General features: G+C 42.3%; 1 protein-coding gene across 8 annotated transcripts in view; it reads left to right on the top strand.

Annotated features, from left to right (window-relative positions):
- Nucleotides 1-14321, top strand: part of PRMT7 (protein arginine methyltransferase 7) — a 44850-nt gene that overhangs the window by 18110 nt on the left and 12419 nt on the right. For all 8 annotated transcript variants that reach the window (XR_016444177.1, XM_090062783.1, XM_090062784.1 and 5 more), the window contains 8 exons: nucleotides 108-349; nucleotides 663-843; nucleotides 951-1078; nucleotides 4055-4193; nucleotides 4765-4848; nucleotides 7881-7928; nucleotides 11698-11787; nucleotides 12395-12556. Coding sequence is in view for 7 of the 8 variants with exons in the window: in XM_090062783.1 (XP_089918909.1) it covers nucleotides 108-349; nucleotides 663-843; nucleotides 951-1078; nucleotides 4055-4193; nucleotides 4765-4848; nucleotides 7881-7928; nucleotides 11698-11787; nucleotides 12395-12556 (1074 nt within the window). In the remaining variant the exon portion in view is untranslated. The remainder of the gene's footprint in view (nucleotides 1-107; nucleotides 350-662; nucleotides 844-950; nucleotides 1079-4054; nucleotides 4194-4764; nucleotides 4849-7880; nucleotides 7929-11697; nucleotides 11788-12394; nucleotides 12557-14321) is intronic.

Raw genomic sequence — 14321 nt, forward strand, 5'->3', positions numbered from 1 at the left:
GGCATAAGACTTCCAGGTTTTCTGTGTTGTGCTTAGTTCACCTATTTATTTTCCTTGCGTGTTACAACTTTGTTGAGTGCATTTACCCTTTGTTTTTGAATGCTTAGGATGGATGTGAGGCAGTGCCTCACAGGGCAACAGTATATGCTCAGTTAGTGGAATCCAAAAGAATGTGGTCCTGGAACAAGTTGTTTCCCATTCACATCCAAGCAGAAGATGATGAGAAAATTATTGTCTCCCCTTCAGAAGTGGAGAACTGTCCTGGTGTTTCTTCTGTTTATGATATCCAACTCAACCAGGTGCCTTGGAACAACTTCACTATTCTCAGTGATGTTGTAACAATGTTCAGGTAATGGGCAGATTTGGTTCCATTTTAAAATTTAAAAAAAATCCTTCTGTGTGAACAAACTTCAGCATGGGAAACAGAAAAGTGAAGTTCAGAGCAAGCTGACAATGCGCTTATGAAAAATAATTTGTGATTGTTGTTGTTTCTTTTTTTTCTGTTACTGAATTTCAACCTAGGGTTTGATTTCAGTGTAACTTATTTTTAAAATATTTTAAACTCTCATTTTAGTCCTATTGCTATAATGTTTTAAACACATATATTTTTAAGGACATTTACCACTCTGTTTGTATTAAATATATTTAATGTTTCTCTGTAGTGTGGATTTCAGTAAACAAGTAAGCAGTGCCTCTGCTTATCATAGAGTGCTGTTGAAGCCTGTAAAGTCTGGCATGGCACAGGTGATCCTCTCTTGGTGGGATATTGACATGGATCCCTCTGGCACAATAAAATGCACAATGGCACCATACTGGGCACAACCCGCTTCTCTTGATATCCAGGTAAGATACTGAGCATCTGTTAATTCCTGTTGTCAGATGATGACCCTGTAACTATATTAAGTAGAGTTTTGTAATGTATTGGGTTTTTGTTGTTTACATTTTTACAGTGGAGAGACCACTGGATGCAGTGTGTATATTTTCTTCCAAATGAAAAACCACTTCTTCAGGGTGAGATTGTGTATTTAACTGCCTGTCGTGATGAGTATTCTGTGTGGTACAAGCTTCAAAAAGCAAGGTAACTGTAGAGGAAAGAAGGGAAGGAGCTGGTTTGAAGATATGGGCTTATGCTAATCTTAAATACACCCCATGGAATTACACAATTATGCGCTCGTGTATTTTGCACATAAATTGCATGACTGTCCATAATCACATAATAGCACATAATTCTCCGGAGTGTAGGTGGTGAGTGGGAAGGGGAGCTCCTGCCTGCAGGAGAGGAGGGTGGGCATGGCCCGTGCTGCCATGTGCAGCTCTCAAGATTTGCCATAGCTGCGTGCTGCCGGGGGATCTGCCTGCTGCAGCCAGGAGCACCCTGAGAGCCCACCAGTGGTTGGGACTGCCGGGGGAGGCATGTGGCGGCAGGGGTTGTGTATGTGGCGGGGGACGGGGCGTATGGCAGCAGGGACTGTGCACTGGTGGGGCAGGGACTGTACTGGGGGAGTGGGCATGTGGATGCAGGGGCTGTACTGGGGTGCGGGGCTTGTGGCAGGGGAGCCTACAAACCCCACATATGCCTACACACACCTTCACAATCCCCCCCCCGCTCCCCCAGCCGACACCCACTGTTGACCACATCCCCACCCCCCCCCCGGCCATATACATATACCTGTATATATTTCTAAAGAAGGGTCAAGTAGTGTTATATTTAGTTTAATTTTTTAAGTAATGAACTTGGCATTATTTTGAATTTTTCTGCACACAATTTTGAATTTTTCTGCATATAATTCCCTGGTGCATATCTAAACCTGAGGCACTTTGAATTTGTAGGTTCCTCACCACTGCTGTAGATTCATCATTAAGCATAGTAATATCATAGTTTCTAGGGTCAGAAGGGACCTGAGTAGATCATCTAGTCCAACCCCCTGCCTTGGCAGGAAAGAGTACTGGGGTCAAACAACCCCAGCAAGGTGTTCATGTAACCTCCTCTTAAAAACCCCCAGGGTAGGAGCCTGCACCACTTATCTTGGAAGTTGGTTCCAGACCCTAGCTGCCCTGACTGTGAAGTAGCGCCTCCTGATATCTAGCCTAAATCTACCCTCTCCCAGCTTGTGACTCTTATTCCTGGTCACTCCTGGCAATGTTCGGGGGAACAGGCACTCCCCCAGTGCCTGCTGATTCCCCCCCCCGACTAGTTTATAACAGGCCACTAGATCCCCCCCTCAGCCTTCTCTTGTGGAGGCTGAACAGGTTCAGGTCCCGTAGCCTCTGTTCATAGGGCCTGCCCTGCTGTCCCCTGATCATGCGAGTGGCCCTCCTCTGGACCCTCTACATGCTGTCCACATCCCTCTTGAAGTGTGGCGCCCAGAACTGGACACAGTACTCCAGCTGCGGCCTGACCAGTGCCGCATAGACAGGGAGGATCACATCTTTGGACCTGCTCGAGATGCATTTGTGGACGCATGACAAGGTACGGTTGGCCTTCCTGACTGCCTCCCCACACTGCCGGCCCATGTTCATCTTGGAGTCAATGATGACTCCAAGATCCTTTCCACCTCTGTGCTGACAAGAGGAGAGTTCCCCAACCTGTAGGCATGGTGCCAGTTGTTCCTCCCCAGGTGCATCACTTTGTACTTGTGTGTGTTGAATCCCATCCTATTCTCATCCGTCCACCCTTGTAACCTGTCTAGGTCCGATTGTAGCCTGTTGCTTCCTTCCAGTGTGCCTGCATCCCCCCATATCTTAGTGTCATCAGCAAATTTGAACAGGGTGCTTTTTACCCCCTCATCCAAGTCACTGATGAAGATGTTGAACAGTGCCGGCCCGAGAACCAAGCCCTGCAGAACCCCACTGCCCACGTCCTTCCAGGTTGAGGAGGACCCATCCACTGCCACCCTCTGGGTGCGACCCTCCAGCCAGTTGGCGACCCATTTGACTGTGTGGGTGTCGACACCACAGTCCCCCAGTTTCTTAATGAGAACGGGGTGAGAGATGGTGTCAAAAGCCTTCCGGAAGTCCAGGAAGACTATGTCCACTGCTACCCCTGCATCTAATGATTTGGTGATCTGATTGTAAAAGGCTACCAGGTTGGTCTGACAGGACCTGCCACTGATAAACCCGTGTTGGTTGCCCCTAAGCATGCAGTCCCCTGCTGGCCCCTCATGGATGTGTGCCAGAATAATTTTCTCAAACAGCTTGCCTAGGATCGAGGTGAGACTAACCGGCCTATAGTTTCCCGGGTCCTCCTCCTTCCCCTTTTTGAAGATGGGAACCATGTTGGCCCTCTTCCAGTCCTCTGGCACCACACCAGAGCACCACGAGTGCTCGTAAAGCCGTGCCAGGGGTCCTGCAATGACCTCGGCCAATTCCTTTAGAAATCTAGGTAAGTGTTGGCACATATACCTGACGCCACCAGTTACAACTGTGTGGAAACGAAAAATGGCGCGTATGTGAAATGGCAGTTTAGCCGAGAGTATATTCTGATGAGCTCTCAAGGGACCCTCCTTTGTCTCTGGTATATCAGTGTTCTGTAACAGGGACAGAATTCCACTCTGATTTTTATGAAATAAAACTGCAGCTCAGTCAGATTCTGGAAAGTCAAGTTCATCAAGAATAGAACCAAGACAGCAGTTACTACCTTCCTCCATGCGTTTGCTGGCTTGTGTGCATACATGCATGCACACAAACAGAGAACCTTGCAAAATCAATGACCTCTTGTTCAAGATAATGGAGTAATTCAAAATTAGTCATGATTGAAACAGTTGCCGAGATTTTTAAAATTTCTAATGCTTCAGGCTGGTGCCTCTTTCTGTATGTAGAAGCCCTTTCCTAGAGGTCAAAAACACCTGGCGTTCAGTACTGAAGCTGGTTGGGGCATTTAAAACTTCTTAAAATTAAGCCATTTCAAATTCATCCACCTGGTCTTCTCCTTTGTAAATGCAAAAACAAAAAGAAAGACTAGCCAAACTAAAATGGAACAATGCAGACCACCTATGTACCGTATATATTATCTGTTAGAACGCGTGTATTACTCAATATTTTCCATTACTTATAGAGATAAAGAAGATAAAACAGATGCCCATGTTGCAAGTCCTGTTTGTAGATGTCAGGCTCACCTGCTATGGAATAGGCCACGTTTTGGAGAACTAAATGATCAGAACCGAACAAATGAATATATCAAGGCTTTGAAGAAAGTGAGTAAAGGCCCCTTAACATCACCCCCTTACACTGCCAGGCCATCTTTGTGCATCTTTCCATCTTCTATGGCTTATCAAGTAGGTCTGGACCATCACTTTTAACAATGAGCTGTGTTTGTTTACACAGCACAAAACATTCTAAGTTTGAAATATAGCTGTAATTCAGACCTCATTTTGAAATATCTACTATCCAGTTTTCTTGAATTGCAGGCACAAAAGATCCTTGTAACTGCAGAATATTTTTCAAAGGGATTTTCTTCTATTCAGATGCAGACAGGCTTTTGGTGATCACAGAAGGAATTAATATTGATTTTGTACGTGTATGACCAGTAATATCACCTTCATTATTACTGTGGAGTTCATATAGCACCTTTGTATTAAAATCTAATATTCTGAATTTCTGCAGCTACCTCTTTGTAACAATCCCTTTTCCCCCAGTCCTAATTGCACTGAATGAGTATCTTTTTTTTCAAACTATATTTGAATGACCAGATGTGGAAAAATATTATTTGAGAAGTTTTTCATCTGGACCAAAAGGAATGCTGACAACTTGTCCTATTTTCTATAGGTCCTGAAAACAGATAGTGTTTGCCTCTGCATCAGTGATGGCAGTCTGCTTCCTGTGCTGGCTCACCATCTTGGAGCACAGCAGGTACAGTACTTGGCTTCTTCCTGTTGTGTTTCTGGTTTTCAGCTGTTAATTCTCTGGGATAGTTTGATGTTCCAACTCTTGATACAGACTTGTTTCTGAAGTTGCTTCTTCAGTGATAATTGGGGGCTTGTCTTACTCGCTGTATCAGGGATAAAGGTGACTTCATCTTCCTGTGAACACAAAACTTTAGAGACATAGCAAGACCAGCTGTCACTTCTTACCTAGACTGCAGCCAAAAGTTCCAGGTGCAACTTTCTGGGTTCATTTTCTTGTTGCACTTGCTAATGGTGTTTAGGTCCAAGAAGGGTAAGAAACTTTCTCATTTTGTGCTTGCTGTTTTGAGGTTGATCGGCTTTTCTCTCAAGAGAAATGGAGTGACCATAACATTAGGATGCATAAAATGTTACAAGAGCATTATGCTTGCGTGTTTTACATTTTATATCGACTTGTGCTCCTTCTCTCATCACACAGCTGGGCTGCTCTTAGCACCTCTATTTTGGTCTTCCTGGGTTGGTCAGGTTAAAACATACCATAGTCAGAGACTGAATAGCTAAGAATATTTTATGTAATCCCTGGGCATGTGGTACTTAGTGGTTGCATGAGGTTCTGGCCTTTTCTAACTCCATTTTCCCCCTCCAAAATAGGAGTGTGAATTGATGAAGGAAAAGTTTTTAAGTACAATTGGACAACACATAAAAGCAGACAACAATTTCAAGGTGCATGCCCCTGTAAAGGCTCTGCGTTATAAAACTGCATGGGTTCCCCAGCCATGCACAATGCTAGAGCTGTGTGTCAGGATTAAAGTCCTAGCAACAATCCTATTTATCGTAACTGCTGTCCAATAGTCCATTGGCTTGGCACTTCAGTAAACAGATGCTTTTGTAATTGCAATCCACCTGCATTGTCAGCATATTTCTTTGCAGTCTAAATAAACTGGCTTGATTGTAATCAGTTATGAGGATGATCAGCCAAAAACCACAGTTCATTTCAGTCTTCACAGGAATTTCTGAAAGCTGTAGCCTAAAGTGAGACCCTCGCTAGGGAGGTGCAAGCTTCTGGTTCAGTAGTACTTTCCTCTCTGTAGCTTAGCAAATGCTGTACACCTGGGTGTCACATGGATGTTAAGATTATCACAGCTGCATGATTTTGCTAATTAATTTCTGAACTAGCATTCTTAAAAGATGCAGTGAGACAAAGTGCTCAGTGTGGCTTTACAACTCATCTTGCTAAACAGTGCTTCAGTAAGCTAATGCAGGTGTTTCACGTTCATTCGTCGCAGAAATGATGGTTGCAGTAGTCAGTGAAACCAGATGGCTTACAGTCATTCTCTGTAACTTGTCAAAGCCCCAAAATATTCAGGTGATGTGGTGTTATTCATCTATGCATGTAGCTTCACTTGTGGTTAATCCTGAGTTGGCAGTAACTTCTTTGGCCACATGTTAGTGTGTAAATGCTGCACTTGTTTCCCATTTGAGGCTGTCTTCCCCCAGAGCATTGAAGGTATACATTAAGGGTCTACTGAGAAATGGAAATATGTAGTTGACTGCACTTGTCATTGCTAATAATGAAAACAGTGGTAGAACCATGATGACTTCAGGTGGTTATTTCCTCCAGACCTGATGTATATGGTGCATATAACTGAAACAGGCTACAGTTATGCATATAAGCCAGAGTTAGGTGCTTAAATACTGTTGCCTCAGGATTCCTTTTACCAGAGAGCCCCAAAGATTAACACAGCCCTTCAACCAATTTTCTGTCAAGCAAACTTTATTTAGTTACCCCTGGGCTTATTACAAGATAATTATCCTTGCAATACAACCTGGCAAGTGGTTCCTTAGACTTTACAACAGCAACCTGCGGTGGTACCGGCCTCATATCTTCTGCTGGGTGGGTGAGATGTTTACATTCTGGATTCCTCGTTGTTCGAACAAGAATGTCAAGGTTGCTTCTGTCTCCCCAGGGTGGCAACACCAACACACAGGGTCTCCTTGTTTATCCACTACTTTTGTAATTTTCCCATCTCTAACTGCCCAGTCCTCAAATTTCTTACCTCATCTTTTTAGATAAGGTACTCCAATCCTATTCTGTTTTTGGTTTTCTTTCCTTTTAAGGAAACTACTGTACCTGGTTAGCCCACCGTACCAATCACAGCACTCGTTTTTTCCAGCACCTATAAGGCACTCTGTACACTGTAATTGCTTAGTTCTGGGAAGGCCTAAGGTTATGCTAAGAGCCTGAGCATAACTCAGTTTGCCTGCTACAAATAACTTTATGGTTCTGGGCCTAAGTTTAGAAAGGGGGTTCAATCAAAGCAGTCTTTTTGATGTTGTGTGCTCTCACATTAATCCACTCTGCCGGAATGAATGTGAGTGAAGTTTATGGTGTGAGCACAGCTCATCAGCATTATGGCCAAATGCGAGTGCCTCACTCTTGTTTCAGCTCCTTATTACTAAGTGTTGGATTAGGGCCAGAAAGTGCAAAATGACGACCTTCCCCTTCCCTCAGGGAGTATGATGCTTCCTTCCCAGCTTCTAGCATAGTCGAATCTTGCTGGCTTGTGCTTCAGTAAACTGAAAATCCCCAAATCGATTGTTAACGTTATTACTTGGATTTGCAGCTAACCAGAATTTCAGTTAATGATGATTGGTTGTTCTTGTCTGCTATTAAGAAAATGAATTGCAGTTTCCTCTGGGGATAGACTAGAACAAATGGTAGTGCGCTATGCACTTTGATGGTGCAGAATAAACTACAAAACATTGTTAATTTTGCTGCTGTGCAAGCAATACATTTTAACCTGTAGTTTTGTTGAATTATGTTGGTTTTTGTATTTATTTTATGTATTTGTATTTATTTCTGTAGAAAAAAACAGAAGATCAGACAGTAAAATAGCCATTGCTTTTTCAGTTAGATAAACAGGTGTCGTTCTCCTGAGCATGTATGACTGTATCCCAGAGCAATGACATGGACAAGTCACTTTTAATGACTTTAGGGTGACTAAGCCAGTATGATTTACTGTATTATTTTCTTTCTAGGTGTTCACATTGGAGAACTCTGCAGTATCCCACGCTGTCATGGAGAAAGTAAGTAGTTAATCCTGCAGATTAAAGAGTGAGTAGAGCTGTGGATTTCACAGGATCACTAAGGCCAAAACACAAAGCCTGAGAAATGAATGATATATGGTTATATCATCAGTCCAGCAATTAAACACTTTAACCTACTTGGTTATACAGTTTGACATGGCTCCTTGGGAAAAGTCTGTTTTCAGATAATGTTCAGATTTCAAATGGAAACAGAGTTATGCCAAAATTATTCTCATAGCCTCAGAGCAAATATTCTTATGCGAGTTGTTCCCACCGTCTGTATAGTGGTCCCTTAACCTGTTCCCACACAAAGTTGTTACAGCCTAGTTCTCTATCCCATTCCTGACTATTATTCTACCGCAGGGGTGGGCAAAATTATGGCCTGTGGGCCAGATCCACCCCTCCAGACCATTCTATCCAGCCTGCAGAGCACCTAAAAAATTTAGGAAATTATTATTTATTCGCCCTGACTCTGTCAAGGCTGACAGGAGGCAGGGGCAATAGGACCCAGAGGGAGCCCTCGGCAGTCTTGGGGGCTTGAGCAGCCCAGCCCCGCACACCCCTAGCCAGTTTCCTGCTTTTCTGACCCTCCCCTCCCCAGACATCATGTGGCTGTGGCTCCCAGCTGCGTCCCTGGCCCGCGGAGTACAGCACCGTGCTGGGTGTGTGTGTGTGCGCGCGCACATGTATGCGTGCATGCACGTGCATGTCTGCAGGCACAGGGACAGTGTGTGTGCATGGTCATGGGGCATGTTCACGCCCTACCATGCACACACTCCTCCCCTTGCACTGCCGTAAATTAACCCCAGCCACCCTCCCTCATACCCACCCATACCCCACATATCCACACCCACATGCTCCCTCACCCCACACACCCACAGCCCACACAAACCTATATCCACCCTCCACAATATACAAGGGTAAGACTTTATTTTAAGCTATTGTGCAATCACCTCTGTGTACGTTACTGTGTACAGAGAGGCATGTAAATCAGGACAAAAATATTTTTTGGAATTAAATTAATGTTTTAGCTGGAGGGTTTTTTTGTTTCTTTTGTTTTTAAGAAGATAATTTGGTAGTTTTCTGGTTCAGAGATGGCAAAACCCCTTGCTGAAAGGAGTACTTCTGGGGGCAAAAGGAGAGATTTCTGGTGGCAAAGGTCAGGGGTTAGTGTGCTGGGACTTCTGGTCACAAGATGGTGACCAGGGGCCGGGGCACCTGTCAAGTGGTGGGGCTACCTATGCGGCCTTCGACAGCTTGCCAAAACTGCCCTCTGCACAAAATAATTGCCTCTCCCTGTTCGATCTAATGTTATGGCCATTTGAGTGGCTGGGCTTTCTAGAAATACCGTTTTTTTCCCCCCTGACAATTCAGTATACATTTCTGAAAAGCAGGAAAACCTTAATTAGGAACATGAACATTTTTATGTCAGGTCAATGAGTGTCTGTAGCGTAAGTCTGAGTCAGGTCTGAATACAAGACGTTCCAGGTTTCTTGTTACGTACTAAAGAACTAGAACTATTCATCAGCATGCTGAAGGTTCATCTGACTTCCAAATCTGCAATTTATCTCCTAATTTATGTTCACAATTTTTTTTCTTATCATGTGAAAGCGTCATTGCTCACTGGCCTAAGTAGACTTTGTTTCCCACCAGCCAAGATCCCGGTACCTCCATAGGACTTTAATTTTATGCCAGTAGCTCTCCTGGAGCTGCTATTTGAGCCAATGAAAAATTGTTTGCTAAAACACCTTTTGGAGATTTGTCTGGTTATTACATCAGTCAGGAGAGTGGAGGCTTCCCATGCACAATATATTCAAAATTGGTCCCATAAAGCCATACTCAAAATACTTGCCCAAAATAACCTATTTTACCTCAACCAGGGTACCAGCCTCCCTATCCTTTTCCCAAACCTGATACCCATAAGAAAATTAGGTTTCCAAACCTTTGTATCCCACAAGCCTTCTTTTTTTTTTTTTACTTCTGTCGCGCCCCTAATGCCAGTGCACCCTTGACCTGCGAGCCTGGGTCGGCACGACCAGCTTGGCGCGAGGAGGGGGATTTATAACCGGACAGGTGGGTGATAACGGTGAGCAGGAGTCAGAGGATTTAAACACAGCGTATTGTTACACAAAAGGTTTATTTTACTTACGCTACTGATGTGCTGCAGCATAGGCAGAGGAGTTAATTTATGCAGTTACAGCATATATCATGTTACCCAGCATTTACAGGGTGGGTAAGAGAGTTGCTTGTTACAGATTCCGAGCGATTCACATAAGCCGTTGCAGTCTGCAGATTACCGAGAGCTCTTGATAAGAAAGAGTACGACAGAGATAGAGGGATAAAAGGGCCGGCAAGACGGAGATAAGCCAGAAAGATACGTAGGCGGAGAGATCATATTTGTGCACGATCTGTTCTTCTTGAGTGTATACACAGTTCTCTGCTCTGGGCGGAAGTTCTTTCAGAGTTATATTTGCCAAAGGTGACCAATTACTATACGCTAGGCATGAATAATTAATGAGTTGGCACTTGTGCTTTCTTTGTTTGCTCAGGTTTCAGAAAGAGGGGGGGCGTTATTTTTACTTGGGTGGTCCTGGTCCTGTTTTGGTCACAGGATGGCGCGCATAGTATATTATTTCATTTTACAGCTTCATTAAATTAGTTTCATTTTTATCTGGTCACCATAGGTACAGATATCTCTCGTGCTGAGTTGTCAAGGTCAGTTTCTTTCTCTTGTATGGGAACGCAAGTAATTTGAAATGAGGCACAGACAGGGGTGTGTATATGCAGTACTGTTAATACAGAGGGATAAATTACAATTACAGAGTTTGTTGTGTTAGCTTCTGACCTCTTGCCATCTGACGTTTTGCCATCGGCATCTGAAATCAAAGGCTTTGATCTTTGACAACTTGGACTGCATACAGTTGTTTTAGAACCTTACCTCTCCTATTGATTTTATATGTTGAGAGAATGGAAGGTTAACTATTCTGATTTCAAAGATTCCTGGATAAAGGCTTGTATAGTTTCCTGCTACCAAGTAGAGCATGCACATCCTCCATATCATAGTTCTAGCTCATTCTACTGGGACTACGTCAGTCCCTGTCTTGAGAAATGTGCCAATTTGGGGGATATTTGAAAAGCAGCTACTTAGTCATCCATTCCTGTGTTCTCAAAATATGTTGTCAGCCACTTCATATCTTTGACAAAACTGTTTTGTGCTCCATATGCAAATAGATTTTAAGCCCTTCTGTCTTTGGAATATTTGAAGTGAAATAATATGTTCAATCATTCTGAGAAGAAGAAGTGAATACTTATCATAACTATTACTCAGGGTGCATTGTACACACTTAGCTTGGAACCTGCTTCGGGGCCCAGTGGAGGGAGTGTTGGGGCAATATTCTTTGGAGACGTGATGAGATAAAAGGTATGTGTTCTTGGCAGTGGGTGCTACTACTAGCTCAGTGCATGTATCAAAAGTGGAATAGGCTTGTGCAACACATCAAGAAGAGCACGAGTTATGAAAATCACAGAATTATAGAAAATTAAGGTTGGAAGGGACCTCAGGATGTCATCTAGTCCAACCCCCTGCTCAAAGCAGGACCACCTCTAACTATATCATCGCAGCCAAAAGATATCATTTGTATTAATTTACCTTCTATATGGTGTTTTCCATCTTTATTTGTGTTTAACATGGTAATTTAATAGAATTTTGGGTCTGTGCTTATGTCTTTAGGAAAAAGTTAAGCACAAATTATTTCTTTTTCTCACTCAGATTTTTAAAGCCAATCATCTAGAAGATAAAATTAAAATAATAGAGAAACGTCCAGAGTTGCTGACCCCTTCTGATTTAGAAAATAACAAGGTAAGTAACACATGTCCTGTTCTGGCATTTAAAAACATAAGCAGACTAACAAATCCTTTGCTTTTCTCTTGCATTATAAGAACTATAACTAATCCTGGTACAGCTCAAACTGCCAGTAATGAGTAGGTGGCTCATACTGCTGTCCCATTGAAACTGAAAAAATACGCTGGTTTCAGGAGCAGCATATGCAGCCACAGGTGTGATTCTTCCCTTACCTCCTAAACAAATCATTACACTGACACAAACCCAACTGTATGTGGTGTTATAAGCATGCTTTCTTTAAACCATAGTTTGGTCCACTTCCCATATGTGATTAAGTTATACAGCAGTGAAAACACTGCAAGCATGGTAAGGAGTCGTATTACTTCAACATGTAACATTTAATATAGCACAACTTTTGTATGTGCACAAACCTGAAACGTGCAGCTTTCGGTTATCCTAAAGCCAAACAGAATTTCTGAGAAGTGCTACCTGCACTTTAGAGAAACATTGCTTGAAATGTATCATTCTGTTTTTATTTGTATCAACCTCAGATGTTTTGCAAATCATGTTTGTTCTGTCTTTTTATTATTTTTAATATACTCTGTCCTTTTTTGTTTCCCCCGAGGTCTCTGTTGTTATTGGAGAACCATTTTTCACTACAAGCTTACTACCTTGGCACAACTTGTATTTTTGGTATGCCAGAACAGCAGCGGCTAATCAACTCGCCAGAAACATCACTGTCCTGCCACAGTCTGCTTCCCTGCACATGATGGTTGTAGAGTTTAAGGTGAGATGGAAATATGCCTTTTATATTTTCGTGGCTTCAGTTAAGACCAAGTTGAGTCTTTTCAGCATTATTTTACATTTCAAGTTTATTGTAAATTACAAAAACTGAAAATTGCTATTTACTTCTTGTTTTTATGTCAGAAACTAGGAGCTTCAATTATTCTGGTGAAATTGAAGTATTTTTAACTATTTAATTTATTTTTAAATCCCTGTGTCAAATAGAGAGACATTACTTGAAATGTGTCATTTCTGTTTTTATTTGTAGAATAAGTTTGTAAATAATATTTTGGGAACATAGGACTCTGTCTGGTTTACAGACTTTTTAAAAATTAATTTTGGCCAGCATTGAGGGAACACAGCAATCTTCACAAAGCACAGACCATGTTTGAGTGCACCTTAATTGCTGGTTCCCCTATTGTTTATGTTTTAGAACAAGTGATGCTTATAACCATCCAAGGTAATTCTTATAACCATTGTAAACTTAAAGCCCAAGAGCCCAGGTGCAGCAGACAAGTATGGATTTTATTTTTTTTTAGATTAACCAAGTAACTCTCATATAGAGATGTATATTCTGTGTTTTACTGGTTTGTTTTTCCTTTTGCACCAAAGAAAATAGTGAATAGGACCCTAAGTTAGGACTTGCCAGCTATAGATTTCCTCTGTGATCTTTGTTTGGCAAGTTACTTAAGCTTTCAAGGTTTTAGTTCACCTGTAAAATAACTACTCTCTTATCTCACTGGGGTGCTTGGAAGAAGAAAGATAGATTGCGAAGTGCTCAGTTACTATGATAATGGAAGCAGGTAAGTACTTTTAAAATGATAGACAGGGGTGATCACTCCTGTGGCCACTGTTTCTCTCCATCGAGGCAAGCTCCCTTGGCCACTATTTGTCTCTGCCATGACAGGGGAAAAGTGACCACCTGAAGCTGCAAATCCATGGGCTGAATCAAATGGCTCCATGAGCCAGTAATGAAAAGGTTTGAAAGGTTTTTGTAGGGGGCTTTGAACAAGTATGCATCCAGCTAGAGACGAACTGCTTTCCTCCCTGCTCGCCTTGCCCATCTGTTATTGGGGGAGCTGGGGTTGAAAAGTTTAACCAGTTAGGATATCTGCAATTTATCAAAACCATACGATAGTGTTGTTTACTGACTCTAATCTTTCCTTAATTACTAATCAATGCTGCCTGCAAACTTGAGGCATTCCTGCAAACATTTTTAATAGATTTTGCATGCGCGCAACAGTACGGTTGGGGGGGGGGAGCTGGTTTTGTTTTGTTTTGTTTTATTAAACCAATTTGTTATCCTGAGGAAAGTCAAATTATTATCTTTGGGTACAGAATCAAATATGTTTTAAAAAATAACATTGCATCCACAGTTACACTCAGACAAAAAAAAGACAGGCATTTTGCTTTCTTTTAAGAATAATGGCATACAATAGGATGTTAAGTGGGAGGTTATGCTGTCTGTTACGTACATGACAGTTTTATGTTAGCAGCAGACTGAGAGCCAGATAGTCGTCTTAAGGATCTTGTATAATCAGCTTTGTATTCAGCCATTTGAAGTTATAGAGCGGTAAGAGTTGAACAAAACTACACTGTGCCAATCCACTGTATGTGCCTGGTACTGCTGAATAGTTTGCTCTGACAGGTTTTGAGTGATTTAAAAAGAATGTGTCTGTCAGCAGATTTGTTTGCACAACACTTATTCTAAGCAGCATTTAGATACATTTCAATATGTAAAACAATGTATGAATATAGCTGATTTTGGA

Source organism: Crocodylus siamensis, chromosome 9 (genome assembly GCF_052110815.1).
Source record: "Crocodylus siamensis isolate JL-2025a chromosome 9, ASM5211081v1, whole genome shotgun sequence".
In the NCBI taxonomy this organism is placed as follows: domain Eukaryota; kingdom Metazoa; phylum Chordata; order Crocodylia; family Crocodylidae; genus Crocodylus; species Crocodylus siamensis.